The following is an 18,178-nucleotide window of genomic DNA, read 5'->3' on the forward strand; positions in this document are numbered from 1 at the left end:
TTGTGCGTGTGAGCAAAGTTTCTGCTCTCCTGTGAGCTCCTGTACACACATCACTGCTCTACGGACTGCTGTCACCATCCTCTGCACTATTTCCACCATCCACTGCCTTACTGTCACCATCCACTGCACTAACTGTCACCATCCACTGCACTAACTGTCACCATCCTCTACACTGTCACCATCCTCTACACTGTCACCATCCTCTGCACTGCAAACTGTCACCATGCACTGCACTGCTAACTGTCACCATCCTCTACACTGTCAGCATCCTCTGCACTGCAAACTGTCAGCATCCTCTGCACTGCAAATTGTCAGCATCTTCTGCACTGCAAACTGTCACCATCCTCTGCCTTACTGTCACCATCCTCTGCCTTACTGTCACCATCCACTGAACTGCTAACTGTCACCATCCACTGCACTACAAACTGTCACCATCCTCTGCACTGCAAACTGTCACCATCCACTGCACTGCAAACTGTCACCATCCACTGCACTGCAAACTGTCACCATCCACTGCACTGCAAACTGTCACCATCCACTGCACTGCAAACTGTCACCATCCACTGCACTGCAAACTGTCACCATCCACTGCACTGCAAACTGTCACCATCCACTGCACTGCTGTCATTATCCTCTGCACTGCTATCACCATCCACTGCACTGCTAACTGTCACCATCCACTGCACTGCTGTCACCATCCACTGCACTGCTGTCACCATCCACTGCACTGCTGTCACCATCCACTGCACTGCTGTCACCATCCACTGCACTGCCAACTGTCAGCATCCACTGCACTGCCAACTGTCAGCATCCACTGCACTGCCAACTGTCAGCATCCACTGCACTGCCAACTGTCACCATCCACTGCATTGCTAACTGTCACCATCCACTGCACTGCTGTCACCATCCACTGCACTGCTAACTGTCACCATCCACTGCACTGCTAACTGTAAGCATCCTCCGCACTGCCAACTGTCAGCATCCTCCGCACTGCCAACTGTCAGCATCCTCCACACTGCCAACTGTCAGCATTCTCCGCACTGCCAACTGTCAGCATCCTCCGCACTGCCAACTGTCAGCATCCTCCGCACTGCCAACTGTCAGCATCCTCCGCACTGCCAACTGTCAGCATCCTCCGCACTGCCAACTGTCAGCATCCTCCGCACTGCCAACTGTCAGCATCCTCCGCACTGCCAACTGTCAGCATCCTCCGCACTGCCAACTGTCAGCATCCACTGCACTGCCAACTGTCAGCATCCACTGCACTGCCAACTGTCAGCATCCACTGCACTGCCAACTGTCAGCATCCTCTGCACTGCCAACTGTCAGCATCCTCTGCACTGCCAACTGTCAGCATCCTCTGCACTGCCAACTGTCAGCATCCTCTGCACTGCTAACCGCCAGCATCTTCCGCACTGCTAACCGCCAGCATCTTCTGCACTGCTAACTGTCACCATCCACTGCACTGCTAACTGTCATCATTCTCTTAATTACTAACTGTCACCATCCTCTTCACTGGTAACTGTCACCATCCTCTGCCTTACTAACAGTGGTTTTAGTAAGGTGAGTGGTTTTGGGACTAGATGAGCTTAAACCAAAACCCCACATTATAACTGTAACCATAATTTGGCAATAGATCTCTCCAAACTTCCTCTTAAACAGTTGTCAATAGAAAAAGTGTTGTAATTGAAAGATTTTCCTTCAATTCCTGTTTTGGTTGCAACTGTAAATGGTGATCAGGATAAACAGAGAAGGTGCGGCTCACCAGTAGGAGCTGCAAAGGCCTGGCAAGGTTTTCAACGATTCTCTACTCTACCCAAAATTAAGGCCAGCTTCACACTGTTGTACCCGTTACTGCAATGTGTGAAAGTGTGTTGTTGCTGTGCTGTCATCCTTAATGGGACTCCAAAACCCCTTTTTGGTGCATTAGGCAACCCATTCAAATGAATAGACGGTCTTAACAGAATAGTTAATGAAGAGCGTAATACATGTTAGCATTAGCTGTACCGTGATGCAACAGGGAACTGTGGAAGTGTTTAGGCTGGGCATACATTTTAATCCCTTAACCTGGGGCTCATTTGCACTGCAGCTATAAGGGGACACTTAGCAGAAGACCCTGATCCTGTAAAGCGTCCCCAAAATTATGGCTATAAACATGGGCACTCAAGGGAATGGCCCTGTTAATACATTGGTGGTCATGGTATTACAGCAGGCTCGCAGATGCCTATTATTGCTTATTGATTCTCCCAGCAATTGGAATACTCCCTAAAATTAACCTAACTATTCAAAGACTAACACATAATTAACTCCTACATTAGTACATTTATCTTGCCAGGAAACCAAACTAACTGCACCAATTTTACACTGATATCTAGTTGGCACTAAAAATGAATAATCCATCAAGATTAAGTTGTATAGTTTGGCAAACAATATTCTCAGCACAAAGCTGGCTTCCTGTACAGTTTTCACACGGTAAAAGAATAACTGTCATTAACTTTCTTTTGCCTGAAACAGCATATAGCATACCATGCAGTGTACATATAAATATGTACAGACATAAGAACATTCATAGACAAAAGGTTCAATTTACAACAAAAAAAAAACCTTACCTGAATGATGAAATTAAAAAAAAATTAAATTGTGGATGGCTAATAAGCTTTTAAAAAACACCGTCCCTTAGTCTGCGTCCTTTTTTTTTCCAATTTTGGGTAACCCTTTCTTTTGGCCTGTAGTGAAAGATAGCCATTTCACAGAACTCTACAAGTTAACATTTTTAGAGCTTCCCATTTTGGGAAAACTGGTTGCTGGCCCAGCAGCTAGCACTGAACCCCACACTCTCCAATTTAAACTTCTGAATTATAGCCCAACTCTCGCATATCCTCGCTTCCCCCCTTGGCTTATGATATGTATCCAAATGGGAATGGGGTCTCCAAATCACGTTCTTGTCAAAACAAAAATAAAAATTCTTTTTTTTAACTATACAAAAGCTTTATTTGTTCGAAATACCAGAAATCAGGTTTTAAAATTCTGATGAGATGGTATTACACACCATACAGATTGAATAAAATGACCCTGCAAAGTTCAGAATTTTGCTGGAGATGTGGCAAAGCCATAGGTGGTTTGTTAACACGTTTTTTGGTCATGTGCTAAACTTCATATGTTTTGGTCCAAGATATAGCACACTTCTCAGAAATTTAGAGATAATGAGTTTCCTTTGGACTCTGCCCCCTTCTTGTTGCACCACCATGACATTCCTAGCTCAACTTATCAACGCACGATTTTTCCACTTCTAATCAATGCAGCATGAAGCTGTATTCCAGACTTTTGGTAACAATGGCAAACACCTGCCACCACCATTTGGCTGGCTAAAATTAAAAGACATTTACAGGAGAGAGGACTTGATTGCAATGGGAAAGCAAACTCGGAAAAATTTTGTTTTATTGGCACAAATTCTCCTACAACTCTGAATATCAAACTTTGATGGAAGCATTGTAACTTCATGCACCTTTAGCGTCTGGTCTTTTTGGTCCAGAATAAAGAGGTCAAGGAAAATATTTTTCAATCTCCTTTCACCCACCTTTTCCATTTTTAATCTTTTATCTCTCTTGTATCTCCCTAGCTTTTTTTCTGCCCTACATCATTGCAACTCTTTAAATCTCACTCACCCCCTTCCCCAAAGTTATATTTTCACAAAAATTATTTTGATGATGCCACACTATCTTTGATATTACCATCTACTCTGTGATGCTCATATAAAATATGTGGTGTACTGGAATAGATTACCTTTGATAAAGGTGTCCAACATGTTATTTTGATAACCATAGAAATATACAGTACGTTCACAATATTAAGGCCATGGTATTCATGCTTTCCTGGATGTTAACTGATACGTATACCCTTTGTATTCTTAAATATTTAGAAATAAAAGGAAAGAGACCTCTCACTTTGCCCATGCTGGGAAGACTGCAAGAGCTTTTGTGATAGCCCTCCCCTACTTCAGTTATACTTTAATTACTAGCGCCCTCTCACTATTTCTGTATCCACCGAAGAAGGCACATCCAAGACGTTGACTGCTGCTAGATGCGAAGGAAAGCAATGATGTCACTCCCCCGGACATTTTAGATGCTTGGACCTAGCAATTGGCTGCTAGATCCAGACACTGTCACACTGGAGGAGGTCACATGCTCCCTCATAACATGGGTTTGTGGGGAGGACTTTATAATGGCACTGTTACTTTGCCCTAAGGACTAGTTCACACCACATGTGTTCCAGTGCTTTTTGCTTCTGCATCCAAAGTGTATAGAAACTAGGTTACATGGTTTTCAAGGTTCACACCAGTGCTTGCAGTTCCAATGTATTCCAGCACAGAACTGTACTGGAATGCAGTAAAATGAATCAAAAATCTTTCGGAACCCAGTAGAGTGAAAAAAAAAATTCTCTGGAAATGCATATCAAGTAGGTTACATAGTTTTTAATGGCATAGTTCACACCAGTGCTTGCAGTTCCAGTGCGTTCCGGCATAGAACTGTACTGGAATGCGGTAAAATGCATCAAAAACGCTCCAGAGCCCAGTAAAGTGAAAAAAAAAAATAATCTGGAAATGCATCCAAAACACAACAAAAATGCACAGAAACACATCAAATACACTTTAAAAATGCACAGGCAGAAACGCATCCAGAACAGATCTGGAGTGCGGTTTTGTGGTGTGATCTAGCCCTTATTGGACAAGGTGATCGCCTTTTTTTAAAATGAGTCACATGGCTAAAGTTCGGATCCTTATCTTTGTGTTTAAGTTTTTTTAATTTGAGCCCATAGTAGTATATGTTATTAGCAGCTCTTTTTTGTAACACACCATTACAGCAATCACAACTTGTGTTCATTTTAGTTTGTTTGGAGCTGAACTCCAGTAAAAGAAAAAAAATGCTGCCTTGTTAAATGCTTCCAGGCAATCCGGCAGACTAAGGTCCTCTGGCGTTGAAAAGACTGATGCAGGACCTATAGCCTTGCATTGGATATAAGAACAGAGGAACAGACCCCTACTGGAGGATAGAGGAGTTCCATCTACCAGGGAAGCCGTGGATTGAATAAGTAAATGTGCTTTTCCCCTAGGCAGAAACAAGCAGTTAACACTTGCAGTGCAGGTGCAGCCACGCTACAAGGGAGGACTTTTATTTTTCTTGGAGTTGTACTTTAAAAGAAGTAAAAATCAGTCTGCATGATATCATAAATCAGTTAAGAAGACTGTTTTGACAGATATCAATCACGCCCTCTAAATATAAATACTGACTGTCCTGTACAAAATGATCTGACTGATTTGCTTTTAATAAACAGTGAGTATTTCTACCCATTTTTAATGTTGGTAATAACTCAGTTGTGATTGGTTTCTATAATAAACATAACCTTGATTCTGCAGATACTTACTTTTTCTGTGATATAAAACCCAGAACCTTCAGCATACTGAAGTGCCAACTCTTCATGATTCTGAATGATAGACCATCTAAAATAAAAGAAAAAAAAAGTACCCATTAGAAAGGATACACATTTACCAGATTATGCAGACCAAGATATAAAATGAAACAATGAAAGACTGAAGAAAACAGCAAAAGCTTACTTGCATAATAACTAACAATGTCAAAATAAGACTAGTAAACTATACTGAGAGACCTCCAAAAAAACTAACCCAAAAAACTCCCAATTTGTTCAATGTATACTTCAAGATCTCTACTGGGATCATGGAACACTGGAGTACTGGGATCTCTAATTGTTCTGTCGCTAGGCTGTAGTTTCTGTTGCTGCAAATTTACAATTTACAGTTGCAATTACGGAGCTGAACCAAACAACAACCAACGAACATGCCAAAATATGTATAATGTGTGTTATTTCAAAAACATCAAAAGTACAGTCAGGTCCATAAATATTGGGACATCGACACAATTCTAACATTTTTAGCTCTATACACCACCACAATGGATTTGAAATGAAATGAACAAGATGTGCTTTAACTGCAGATTGTCAGCTTTAATTTGAGGGCATTTACATCCAAATCAGGTGAACGGTATAGGAATTACAACAGTTTGCATATGTGCCTCCCACTTAAGGGACCACAAGTAATGGGACAATTGGCTTCTCAGCAGTTCCGTGGCCAGGTGTGTGTCATTCCCTCATTATCCCAATTACAATGAGCAGATAAAAGGTCCAGAGTTCATTTCAAGTGTGCTATTTGCATTTGGAATCTGTTGCTGTCAACTTTCAAGATGAGATCCAAAGAGCTGTCACTATCAGTGAAGCAAGCCATCATTAGGCTGAAAAAACAAAACAAACTCATCAGAGAAATAGCAAAAACATTAGGCGTGGCCAAAACAACTGTTTGGAACATTCTTAAAAAGAAGGAACGCAACGGTGAGCTCAGCAACACCAAAAGACCCGGAAGACCACGGAAAACAACTGTGGTAGATGACTGAAGAATTCTTTCCCTGGTGAAGAAAACACCCTTCAGAACAGTTGGCCAGATCAAGAACACTCTCCAGGAGGTAGGTGTATGTGTGTCAAAGTCACCAATCAAGAGAAGACTTCACCAGAGTGAATACAGAGGGTTCACCACAAGATGGAAACCATTGGTGAGCCTCAGAAACAGGAAGGCCAGATTAGAGTTTGCCAAACGACATGTAAAAAAGCCTTCACAGTTCTGGAACAACATCCTATGGACAGATGAGACCAACATCAACTTGTACCAGAGTGATGGGAAGAGAAGAGTATGGAGAAGGAAAGGAACTGCTCATGATCCTAAGCATACCACCTCATCAGTGAAGCATGGTGGTGGTAGTGTCATGGCGTGGGCATGTATGGCTGCCAATGGAACTGGTTCTCTTGTATTTATTGATGATGTGACTGCTGACAAAAGCAGCAGGATGAATTGTGAAGTGTTTCGGGCAATATTATCTGCTCATATTCAGCCAAATGCTTCAGAACTTATTGGACGCCGCTTCACAGTGCAGATGGACAATGACCCAAAGCATACTGCAAAAGCAACCAAAGAGTTTTTTAAGGGAAAGAAGTGGAAAGTTCTGCAATGGCCAAGTCAATCACCTGACCTGAATCCGATTGAGCATGCATTTCACTTGCTGAAGACAAAACTGAAGGGAAAATGCCCCAAGAACAAGCAGGAACTGAAGACAGTTGCAGTAGAAACCTCGCAGAGCATCACCAGGGATGAAACCCAGCGTCTGGTGATGTCTATGCGTTCCAGACTTCAGGCTGTAATTGACTGCAAAGGATTTGCAACCAACTATTAAAAAGTGAAAGTTTGATTTATGATTATTATTCTGTCCCATTACTTTTGGTCCCTTAAAAAGTGGGAGGCACATATGCAAACTGTTGTAATTCCTACACCGTTCACCTGATTTGGATGTAAATACCCTCAAATTAAAGCTGACAGTCTGCAGTTAAAGCACATCTTGTTCGTTTCATTTCAAATCCATTGTGGTGGTGTATAGAGCCAAAAATGTTAGAATTGTGTCGATGTCCCAATATTTATGGACCTGACTGTATATATAATGAAATCTCCATCAACCATAATTATCCCCTACTAAAAGCATCATCGTTGAAGACCAATAACAAGAAAAATAATAAAAACATGGGAAGGGTGAAGAGGGGAGGGGGTACCGCTGTTCCCACTGGGAGTGAGAGAGAGTTGGCATTTACTTTATTTCCCAGCTACCTACAAATCTCGCTTTGAGACCTACACATCTAATAATTTAAAATTGCACATCAAGGTCTTAAAATCACCTTTTTCCGTATATATAGGATATACAAGGTGTGACAATTGAATTCCTAAAATGCCCATAGGGGAATCACTATGGTGGGGAGTCTTACTTACAGTTCTCTCCTTCTGTCATTAATGCTCCTTGATCACCGGGTGCCGGTGATTAATCACCGGCCAGAACCTGTTGATTGACAGCTGGGGCCGTGAATAGCGGTGAGGGTAGGGTGTGCATGCGCTCCCAACCCGGAAATGCAAAATCATGTATATATACATGTGATTTTGCGCACCCGTGCCGCTCTGTAGCAGTATTACTGCTATAGAGCGGATGGGAAGTGGTTAACTAACAGATTTATTTTTTGTTATTAAAAGTAACAAACATGTTATACTTACCTGCTCTGTATAATGGTTTTCACAGAGCAGGCCCAATCCTCTTCTCTTGGCTCCTCCCCCCAAGTTCCCAGCACTGAGACACACAGAGCATCAAGCGGCCTCACCCCCTGCTCCCTCCTCACTGGCTGTAATTGACAAGCATTAAAGTAAAAAACCTTCAGCCTTTAAAACTACTTAGCAATATAATGCAATGGGGCTAATACACAAAACATGGAACAATCAAAAAAATTATAAAAAAAAATTATATTTTTCACAGCAATCAATATGCTTATTGCCAGTAAAGCAAATATCAGACTGGATGCTATGGGCAAAAATATCAAATATTGCTCGTTTTTAAAAATTACTACTGTACAGACATCTATTTAAAAGTACATCTTAGGTTTGTTAGTTAGCAATTCACATGCATACAGCAGCACACTGTAGTGAGCCAGTGTGCAAATAAAAACAGTGCGGTTTTCCTATTATGGTAGGTTTGCCAATCTGTCCAAATTTTTGATACAATCATGTATCCTTTCTCTCTGAATTTGTTCTACAGATAAATTACTGTTAGGTTTTACAGGGATGACTTACAAGGCTTCTTTGTGTTTATGTGGTCTTTGGAGACATCTAGTTCCTTACACTGTTTGAAAAGTAAGTTTATATCTGCAAATTAAGTTCTTTTTTGGGAATGTTTCACATTACAGGAAAGAACTAATGAAAGGAATGCTCGAATGTCCACTTCATTACCAAGTTGTTCAAATTACAGAATTCCCAAAAAGATGTTTAAGAAAAGAAAAAAAAAATAAAAGCATTTAACCTCATGGATAGTATTTTTTTTACTGTCAAACTAGTATGCGATGCTTGTTATCAGCAATAATATAAGGATTCATTTTGTTATAATTTTATGTTTAAGAACACAACAAGGTACAGTATTTTGATAAAGTCATTGATCCTTGCAACCTGAATATTACTGCCCTGTCATCAGGTTCCCTGTGCTGATAAGGTGATAATTAACTTATTTTTAACTTTACAACTCCATTGACAGCTCCCAGCTGAGAGCAGGCAGATGTTAATAGAAGAGTAAAACTCTACTTAGTTCCTGATAACGTGATCAGTATTAGAAGTCAACCAGAGTTATGTCAAATGTTTATCACTGAATAACAAAAAATGAACGGTGTACCCTTTAAATAATTCCCCAATTGCACCTAAACACTTTTCACCCCAAAAAGTGTATCATCCAAATATATATATATATATAAAGTGCTAATATACTAAATAACACTAATAAATAAATAAATACTACTGTCCAAAAATTATATTGTCCACAATAAAAAATAAAATCAAATAAAATAAACAGAATAGACAAAAATCCTCCAGAAAGACAGTCCGCAAAAAGGCTTCCACTGGATCTACATTCAGCTGGAAGCCTTTTTGCAGACTGTCTTTCTGGAGGATTTTTGTCTATTCTGTTTATTTTATTTTATTGTTTATTGTGGACAATATAATTTTTGGACAGTAGTATTTATTTATTAGTGTTATTCAGTATATTAGCACTTTATATATATATATATATATTTAAATGTTTATCACTGTAACAGACCTTTCCTTTTTTTCTCAGTTAAAGAATAGGTAAACCCAACATTTCATATTCCTGATATGTTCCTGCTGTACCATGCGTTTGTATGAAATTGTATCCTCTTCTCTTTGTATTGCTTCCTTTGAGGAAGGAGAGCACAGCATGGTCAGTTTTCTGGCTGTACTGGGAGCTAATCCAGTGATCAGACTTGTGCTGACAACCCCTCCCCAACAATTCACTGGAAAGACCAGTGTCCTGCTGTTTCTCCTCCCCCAGCTCTTATACAGCTAAGGACAGAGGGTAAGTGATCACTTATAAAAAAAAAGGAAAATGGTATTTAGAATGTTTTTATATGTATACATAAATATTTGCCTTGTATATTGATTTAAAAATGAATGGGTTGTTTTTACAAGGTGAGGGTTCACATATAGTTTAAGCCAGGGAACAACAAATCCCAGATGCCAGGTTGCCACAGCGGCCAGAAACCGCGTCCCTGCAGCTAGACACCCACCAGCCCACCCACCCACTGCCAGTGTAGCATGAAGATCTATAGCCTGTGAAATTCTATATACAGAATTTTACGGGTTACAGATCTTCATAAAACAGCGGCATGTGCAGCATCCTGCAGATTCATGACAGACAGTGCGGTTGATTTACTGAAGGCAAATATACTGTGTACTGCAAGAGCACTTGCTCCAGTAAAGCTCACTTTGCAAAGAATACCCAAACACATGCAAGGAAAAAAAAAAACAGAATTTTTGCTTGCACATGATTGAATGATAGAAATCAGCAGAGCTTCCCCTCATTTCAGAGCTCCCCCCCCCCCCAGATCTAGAGCAACTGCAATTGGAGTGCACAGACTATTTGCCTTTAGTAAATCAACCCCAGTGTTTTTCACATCGTGGTGTGCTCATTAATGGAGACAGAGATCCCTACCCCTACAACAACTGGTCAGGCAGTGCTTGGGGACTCACTCTGGAGTGAAACAATCCTTGAGGCAGAACCTGCTGCGAGGCTTGCATTTTGATTGGGTTGGACTTGGGGAGGTGGTGTGGCTGGCCGGTCTTCCCTAGTGCACATGTCAGGCTCAAGCCTCCATACTGAAGCATGCAGTATGGAGTGGAGGTGTGCAAGCTTCAGTGGAGGAGGAATGAAGTGGGACCACTGTATGGTGGTGGAGACACTGAGGTTCCTTGGAGGAATAGTGCCTCAATGTTTGTATCAGTGGGGGAGAATAGTTCTGTATCGTTGGTGTCAGTGGGAGGAATTATACCCTGTCATTAGTATCAGTGAAAGAGATACTGCTCCATGTTTGGTGTCAGTAAAAGGAATAACGTTCCATCGTTGGTAACCGTAGGGTTAATAATGCTCTATTATTGATGTCGGTGGCAGGAATAGTGTCTCAGTGTTGGCATCAGTGGGGGAGAATAGTTCTGTATCGTTGGTGTCAGTGGGAGTATTTATACCCTGTCATTGGTGTCAGTGAAAGAGATAATGCTCCATGTTTGGTGTCAGAAGGAATAACGTTCCATCATTGGTATCCGTAGGGGTAATAATTGATGTTGGTGGCAGTAATAGTGTCTCAGTGTTGGTATCAGCGGGGGAGAATAGTTTTGTATCGTTGGTGTCAGTGGGAGGAATTATACCACTATTGGTATCAATGAAAGAGATACTGCTCTGTGTTTGGTGTCAGTAGAAGGAATAACGCTCCATCATATGTATCCGTAGGGGTAATAATGCCCTATTATTGATGTTGGTTGCAGGAATAGTGTCTCAGTGTTGGTATCAGTGGGGGAGAATAGTTCTGTATCGTTGGTATCAGTGGGAGGTATTATACCCTGTCCTTGGTATCAGTGAAAGAGATAATACTCCATGTTTGGTGCCAGTAAAAGGAATAACATTCCATCATTGGTATCCGTAGGCCCTATTATTGATGTCGGTGGCAGGAATAGTGTCTCAGTGTTAGTATCAGTGGGAGGAATGAGGCCCTGTTCTTGGTATCAGTGAATGTGATAGTGCCCCATTGAAAAAAGGTATATACTCCGTGTGGTGCCACAGTATAGATTTGCAGAATCTTCAGCAACCAATTAATGAACAATAATGATGTGCAGCAACCAATCAGAAAGCAGAAATGATGTGCTATACCCTCTAGCAATCAGAGTGGGAATGTGTGCTGTAACCTCTAGCAATCAGTCAGTGAGTGGTATTGATATGCTGTAACCCTGGCAACCACTCAATTGTTGCCTGATCTTCTGCTGTAAACTGATTTTGAGTCTAATTGCTATTTATTGTATGCCTCAGAGCACCAGAACATTTCTTAATGCGGGGCAAAAAGGATTTGGTTTTGGGATATTGCGGGGGGTGGGGGGTACAAGAAAATGTTCACCCAGGCTCCAATCAATATTGAAGATGACCCTGCCCAGGGGCCCGAAGCATGGGCCCAAACCAGGGCCGTCTTTAATGCAGGGCAGCTGCTGTCAGAGTGGACAGACAGCCAGGATGCAGAGGAGGGTGGAGTGCTGGCGGCGGATCCCAGGTGTGTGCAGGGAGCAGTCAGGGGGCCCACTGTCAGTCAGGCTTCCGTCAGTAACGGTAGTGTACGCTGGGCTGTGAGGGGGGGGGGGTGAGGCCAGGGGGTGCCAGTGGAGGACCACATGAAGGCGGAAGAAGTAGGGGAGGAGGTCAGGGTGGAGGAGCCCCCCCACTCCTTGTTGCAGCTGACACCAGAGATCCTGGTGTAGATGGAACACAGGCTCAGCTACCTCTCCTGGCACCAGATCCTCTCCACTGACACCATCTGGAGGAGCCACTGCTGGACAAGTGAGTGCTGAGAGGACTGGTGCTTTCCAAGGTGTGTGTGCCCCGCACCTATCCCGCCCCTCCCCCCTCATGTGACATTCCCCCTAATATCCCGCTGAGCTCCCCCCTCCCCGACTTCCCCGCTGCCCCCACCTGCCTCCAAACTTTTTTCGCCAGCTCCTAGACTGAAAGCAAATTTGTCAAGCCCGGCTTTAAGCTGCATGTGCCCTCTGAAAATGTTTGATAACAGTATGGAGCTGCAGCTGATACTTTGTGGTTCCTGATCATAGTACCGCCAATAATGATGCTCACATGGAAAATTGCAGCTGTAGATCAGTTTCTGCTATGGAGAGACAATGAGTTATAAGAGCTGTGTCTAGCCTGATCCTTTTTTGTCCTCAACTGATTCTCCTAATCAAGGTCACTTACTGGATAAAAAAGGAACACCATCAGCCAAGAGCATGGTGTTACAAACTATAAAGTGAAAGATTGCTTTGGCAGACAGGTACAGAGAAAAACATTTTTTTTTTATTGTGTTATCAATATAATGACATGGTGTCCCTATCTCTACTCCTCCTTAGGGTGACCACAGTCATCAAATTCCTTACTGAGAGTTATGGGTGTAGGACTGCTATCCAACTATTCCCTCACTGTCAGTTCTCACCTAAATCATCATCCGGTAGATAAATGCAGATAGCATATAGTGAAAGTGTTGTTCCCATTCTTCAACTGAGAAGAAAAGTCAATTATTTTGAAAAAAAAAAACTCTCCATATAATAAAAATCTTTTAGCAACTGACGCACTTGCTTGGTTTGGCTACCATAAGTAATGCTTGAATTTCTGGAACTGTATGGCCAGCTATAGACATGCAGTATCTCAAAAACAGGAAGCAATGAGTAATTTGCTTTTCCTCACACCCATCGCTGCCTCTCTCTGACCTATGGCTTTCCACTCTGAAATGAATGCAACAGGTAAAAGTTGTGCATACACCGAGTATTCCAAATCCCAAGAGAACCATTAAAGCAACCTTATAATAAAACTGGTAAGAAAAAAAGACTCTACTGCCAGAAGACAGCAAGTGTAAAGCTGGCCATAGATGGATCGAAATTTCAATTTATCTATGACCGTTCATGTTCAAAAAGGGTTGATATAATAATCAGCTCCTCGCAAACAGTACTTTTGGTAAATTTTTATTTGATTTTCATTTCAGCCAATGGACTGCAGCACTGATCAGTGTATTCTGACAGCGGAAGACAATAGCATAGCGGGAAAGATTTCTTCATCCGCTTCGTTTATGTGGATGGGGGGATTTGTTCAGTTCTTTTAGGTCAGCCTACTGGCTGATTTGAAATCAGAGTCCTCTATGGCCAGCTTTACATCTATTTATGCAAACCAGAAACATATTGCATATAGACATTATGATAAAGAACATAAAATGCTTGTAAGAGACTACTTTACTTTATCCTGTGACCTAAGACATTGCTCTGTTGCGGTTTCCTGATTCACAGTGTCCACTATGCTATCATATAACTGTTTTATATCAACTCTATTTTTGTCCTTGTTCATATTTATTTAATTTTATTAATCACTTTCCAGTTTAAAAAATATATATATATATATATATATATATATATCAGCATGTCACCTTTATGAAATACCCCCTGTTGAATAACAGATGGTGCCTTTCTAAGGAAATTTTCCTTGCAGTGGTTTCTTTCTTGAGGTGATTTTCATTGTAGAAACAATATAATGCCATAAAATGAAATAATGAAAAATTAGGAACAGGCAGATGAGCCTAAAAAACACACTATATGGCACCCAGGCAGCAATAATAATAACTATTGTCTCAAAAATATATGTTCCCTCCAAATGAAAAGACCCAATATCAGTTGGGAGCGGCCAACAAGGCCACCCACATAGCAAATGTCAGATGGTTCCTGATTAAATGGTCACATTGTCTGACCGGCTTTACCCTTTTTTTTTTGTTTACAACACGTGTAGCAAGTCTTTTCCTGAGCTGAAACGACCTTTTCTCAATTTTCTATAAACCTGCATGTCCGCAATGTAACACTTAGAAGTTGCAGCAGTTATCTTGAGCTCACTATCATTTCCTGTCTAAACAACCTCCATCGTTCTTTGAATCACCTCTCCCCCTGATCTGTAGGTCATTGCCACCCCCCTCAGAGATATTAGCTTTCTCTGCTTTCATTTTATTCCTGACTTTTATGTGAAAGAACGATCTATGGAATCCATTGAGACGTGCTTTCAACAAAAAGACCAATAAGTAGACTGCGCAGCTAAAGTCTGCACCAACTAGTGGCCAACAAGAATAAGCAGGCAAATCTAAAGGGATGTTTGGATGTGTTCTATCATATAATGCTTTTCAACAATATCCAATGCTAAATGCTGTGACATTTCCAGGAGCCTGCCCCTCCCACCAAACAAGCAAAAAGTGTGAGACAGACCTTGTGATGGCATCAATGGGTGTAAGATTGGATATTTCTTAAAAAACAAAATTATATGATTAAAAAAAAAATGTAATTGCATGTTCATCAGGGGCAAGGGGGAAACAAGTGAAAGTTTCGTATGCGAACACTACCCTTTGGCTCCAAAAGTGAATTTACATTGGATTTTCCTAGGCATGTACATTTACTATATGCTGAATATTTATTAAAACAATTAAAAGGTCATGTTTCCTTATACAATGAAAACAGCATTTTGGCATGTTGAAGCTAGTTACAGTGAAGGAAATAAGTATTTGAGCCCCTGCTGATTTTGAATGTTTGCCCACTCTTAAAGAAATGATCAGTCTAAAAATCGAATGGTAGGTGTATTGTAACACTGAGAGACAGAATAACAACCAAAAATTCAAGTCTAACAAATTATGCACTGATTTGCATGTTCATGAGGGAAAGAAGTATTTGATCCCCTTCACAAAACATGACTTAGTATTTGGTGGCAAATCCTTTGTTGGCAATCACAGATGTCAGACGTTTCCTATAGTAGGCCACCAGGTTTGCACACATCTCAGGAGGGATTTTGGCACACTCCTCTTGGCAGATCCTCTCCAAGTCTTTAAGATTTGATGGCTGACGTTTGGCAACTCGAACTTTCAGCTCCCTCCACAGATTTTCAATCAGATTAAGGTCTAAAGACTGGCTAGGCCACTCCAGGACCATAATGTGCTTCTTCTTGAGCCACTCCTTTGTCGCCTTGGCCGTGTGTTTTGGGTCATTGTCATGCTGGAACACCCATCCACGACCCATTTTCAATGACCTGGGTGAGAGAAGAAGGTTCTCACCCAAGACTTGAAAGTAAATTGCCCTGCCCATCGTCCCTTTGATGTGGTGCAGTTGTCCTGTCCCCTTAGCAAAAAAACACACCCCAAAGCAGAATGTTTCCACCACCATGTTTGACAGTTGGGATGGTGTTCTCGGGGTCATAGGCAGTATTTGTCCTCCTCCAAACACGGCGAGTTGAGTTGATGCCAAAGAGCTCGATTTTGGTCTCATCTGACCACAACACTTTCAACCAGTCCTCCTCTGCATCATTCACATGTTCAGTGCCAAACTTCAGAAGGACCTGGACATGTGCGTTCTTGAGCAGAGGGACCTTGCAGGCAATGCAGGATTTCAATCCTTGTCGGTGTAGTGTGTTACCAATTGTTTTCTTGGTCCCAGCTGCCTGGAGATCATTGACAAGATCCTCACATGTAGTTCTGGGATGATTCCTCCCTGTTCTCAAGATCATTGACACTCCACGAGGTGAGATCTTGCATGGTGCACCAGACCTAGGGAGACTGACAGTTGTTTTGTGTTTCTTTTAGACTGATTATTTCTTTGTGAGTAGGCAAACACTGAAACTCAGAAGGGGATAAAATACTTATTTTATTTATTTATTTTATTTCAGGTACTTATATAGCGCTGTCAATTTACACAGTGCTTTACATATATATTGTACATTCACATCAGTCCCTAACCCTCAAGGGGTGTACAATCTTAGGTCCCTAACTCACATTCATACATACACATACTAGGGACAATTTAGAGAGAAGCCAATTAACCTACCAACATATCTTTGGAATGTGGGAGGAAACTGGAGTACCCAGAGGAAACCCATGCATGCACAGGGAGAACATGCAAACTCCAGGCAGGTGGTGCCATATTTGGGATTCGAACCAATGACCCTAGTACTGCCAGGTGGAAGTGCTAACCATTTAGCCACTGTGCTGCCCATTTCCTTCACTGTATAAAAACAAGCATATATCTTAAGGCCATTTTAAAAGTATAAAAAAAGCTTAAACATGAAAAAAAAAAAAAAAAAAACTACTTTTCTATGTATGTAATTTATTGACACATGTATTCAGGGGCAAATGCACAACCGCAAATCAAGTACAATATTATTTCTATTGAACCTGACTGGAACATAACCATGATGGACGAAACTTGTCAAATAAACTGAAGCAGTCATCCATCAGAATCTATTAACACCGTCTCAGACTCAATATTTATAGGTCACTGGAGAGTGTTAAAAAAAATTATACATAATAATTTCACATGAGCTAAGCTCCTTGAAGGATCACAGCTATAAACCATTAACGTCAGATGTTTTCTTCGAGTTTATTTTGCTTTTTCTATACTGCTCTAGGTTTGTTTTCTTTAGTAAAAAAATGAATGTGTAACAGGTCAGCATTCTTTCTTGGCTTAAACCCATAAGTGTTTAATGAAAACTGCAACAGTTACAGTATTTTTTTTTTTTTACTTTTAATTAACATTTAGGGCTTACGTTCTCCTGATATTTAACATTTTGTTTTATTTTAACAACATTTGAAGGGCATACGAAATAGATTTCCACTTAAAGTATAGGCAATCCCTAAAAACACACTTCTCTTATTTGATACTCTGTTAAATATATCACTGAAAGTGTTTTTTTTTTTTATATCAGTTTAATGAGTGCATAAAAATACCTGTTGATCATGTCAGAATACCAGAGCTCCTGTGTCCTGTGCATATTTCCCTAGTCTAATTATCCTTTATAGTTGTTTTCCTGGACTATAAAACGATTTAGTCTGCGAGTCAGCAACCTGTAGATTCTGATCTACCAGTAGATCTTGGCCAGGTGACTAGCAGATCACGGTTTGGACCAGGGGCGGACTGACAACTCATGGGGCCTCCGGGCAATAGGGGATCATGGGGCCCCTGTGCCCTTGCCCAAACTCAAAAAAGCCTATGAAAAAGGTACCAGAGGCATCTCATGGGGCCCTCTACTGACCCCGGGCCCTCGGGCAGTGCCCGAGTTTCCAAATGGTCAGTCCGCCCCTGGTTTGGACTTGCTGACCCACCATCCCTGAGCATCAAACAAAATGCAATGCAGAGGGACTATTTGTAAGGTTGGAGCTGTAGTAGGGAGCAAGAGCTGAGCAAGACGATGCCTCCTCTGTAGTTCTGGCTCCTGTCCCATGCAGAGTGATACCAACTGCACTCCACTTCTTATTCTGGTTAGAGGTCTCCAGAGTGGTGCCAGCATCAGGAAAGAAGAGATCTTCAGGTCAGGGTAAAGCAATACACTGGGCATAATAGTAAAGGGCTGTTTGCACACTGATGTGCTGCGATTTACCCACACCACAGGTGCAGTGCAAGGTACCTGCATCTTTCCTGCGGGTTTTCCACACT

General features: G+C 41.5%; 1 protein-coding gene across 2 annotated transcripts in view; it reads right to left on the reverse strand.

The window, feature by feature from the left end:
• The window catches only part of ELMO1 (engulfment and cell motility 1), a 533,930-nt gene that overhangs the window by 382,196 nt on the left and 133,556 nt on the right, over positions 1-18,178 (reverse strand). For both annotated transcript variants that reach the window (XM_089687036.1, XM_089687028.1), the window contains exon 4: positions 5,422-5,497. In XM_089687036.1, the coding sequence (XP_089543162.1) occupies positions 5,422-5,497 (76 nt within the window). The remainder of the gene's footprint in view (positions 1-5,421; positions 5,498-18,178) is intronic.

This window comes from Staurois parvus, unplaced genomic scaffold (genome assembly GCF_062004578.1).
Source record: "Staurois parvus isolate SC_StPar_1 unplaced genomic scaffold, SC_StPar_1.0 ptg000020l, whole genome shotgun sequence".
In the NCBI taxonomy this organism is placed as follows: domain Eukaryota; kingdom Metazoa; phylum Chordata; class Amphibia; order Anura; family Ranidae; genus Staurois; species Staurois parvus.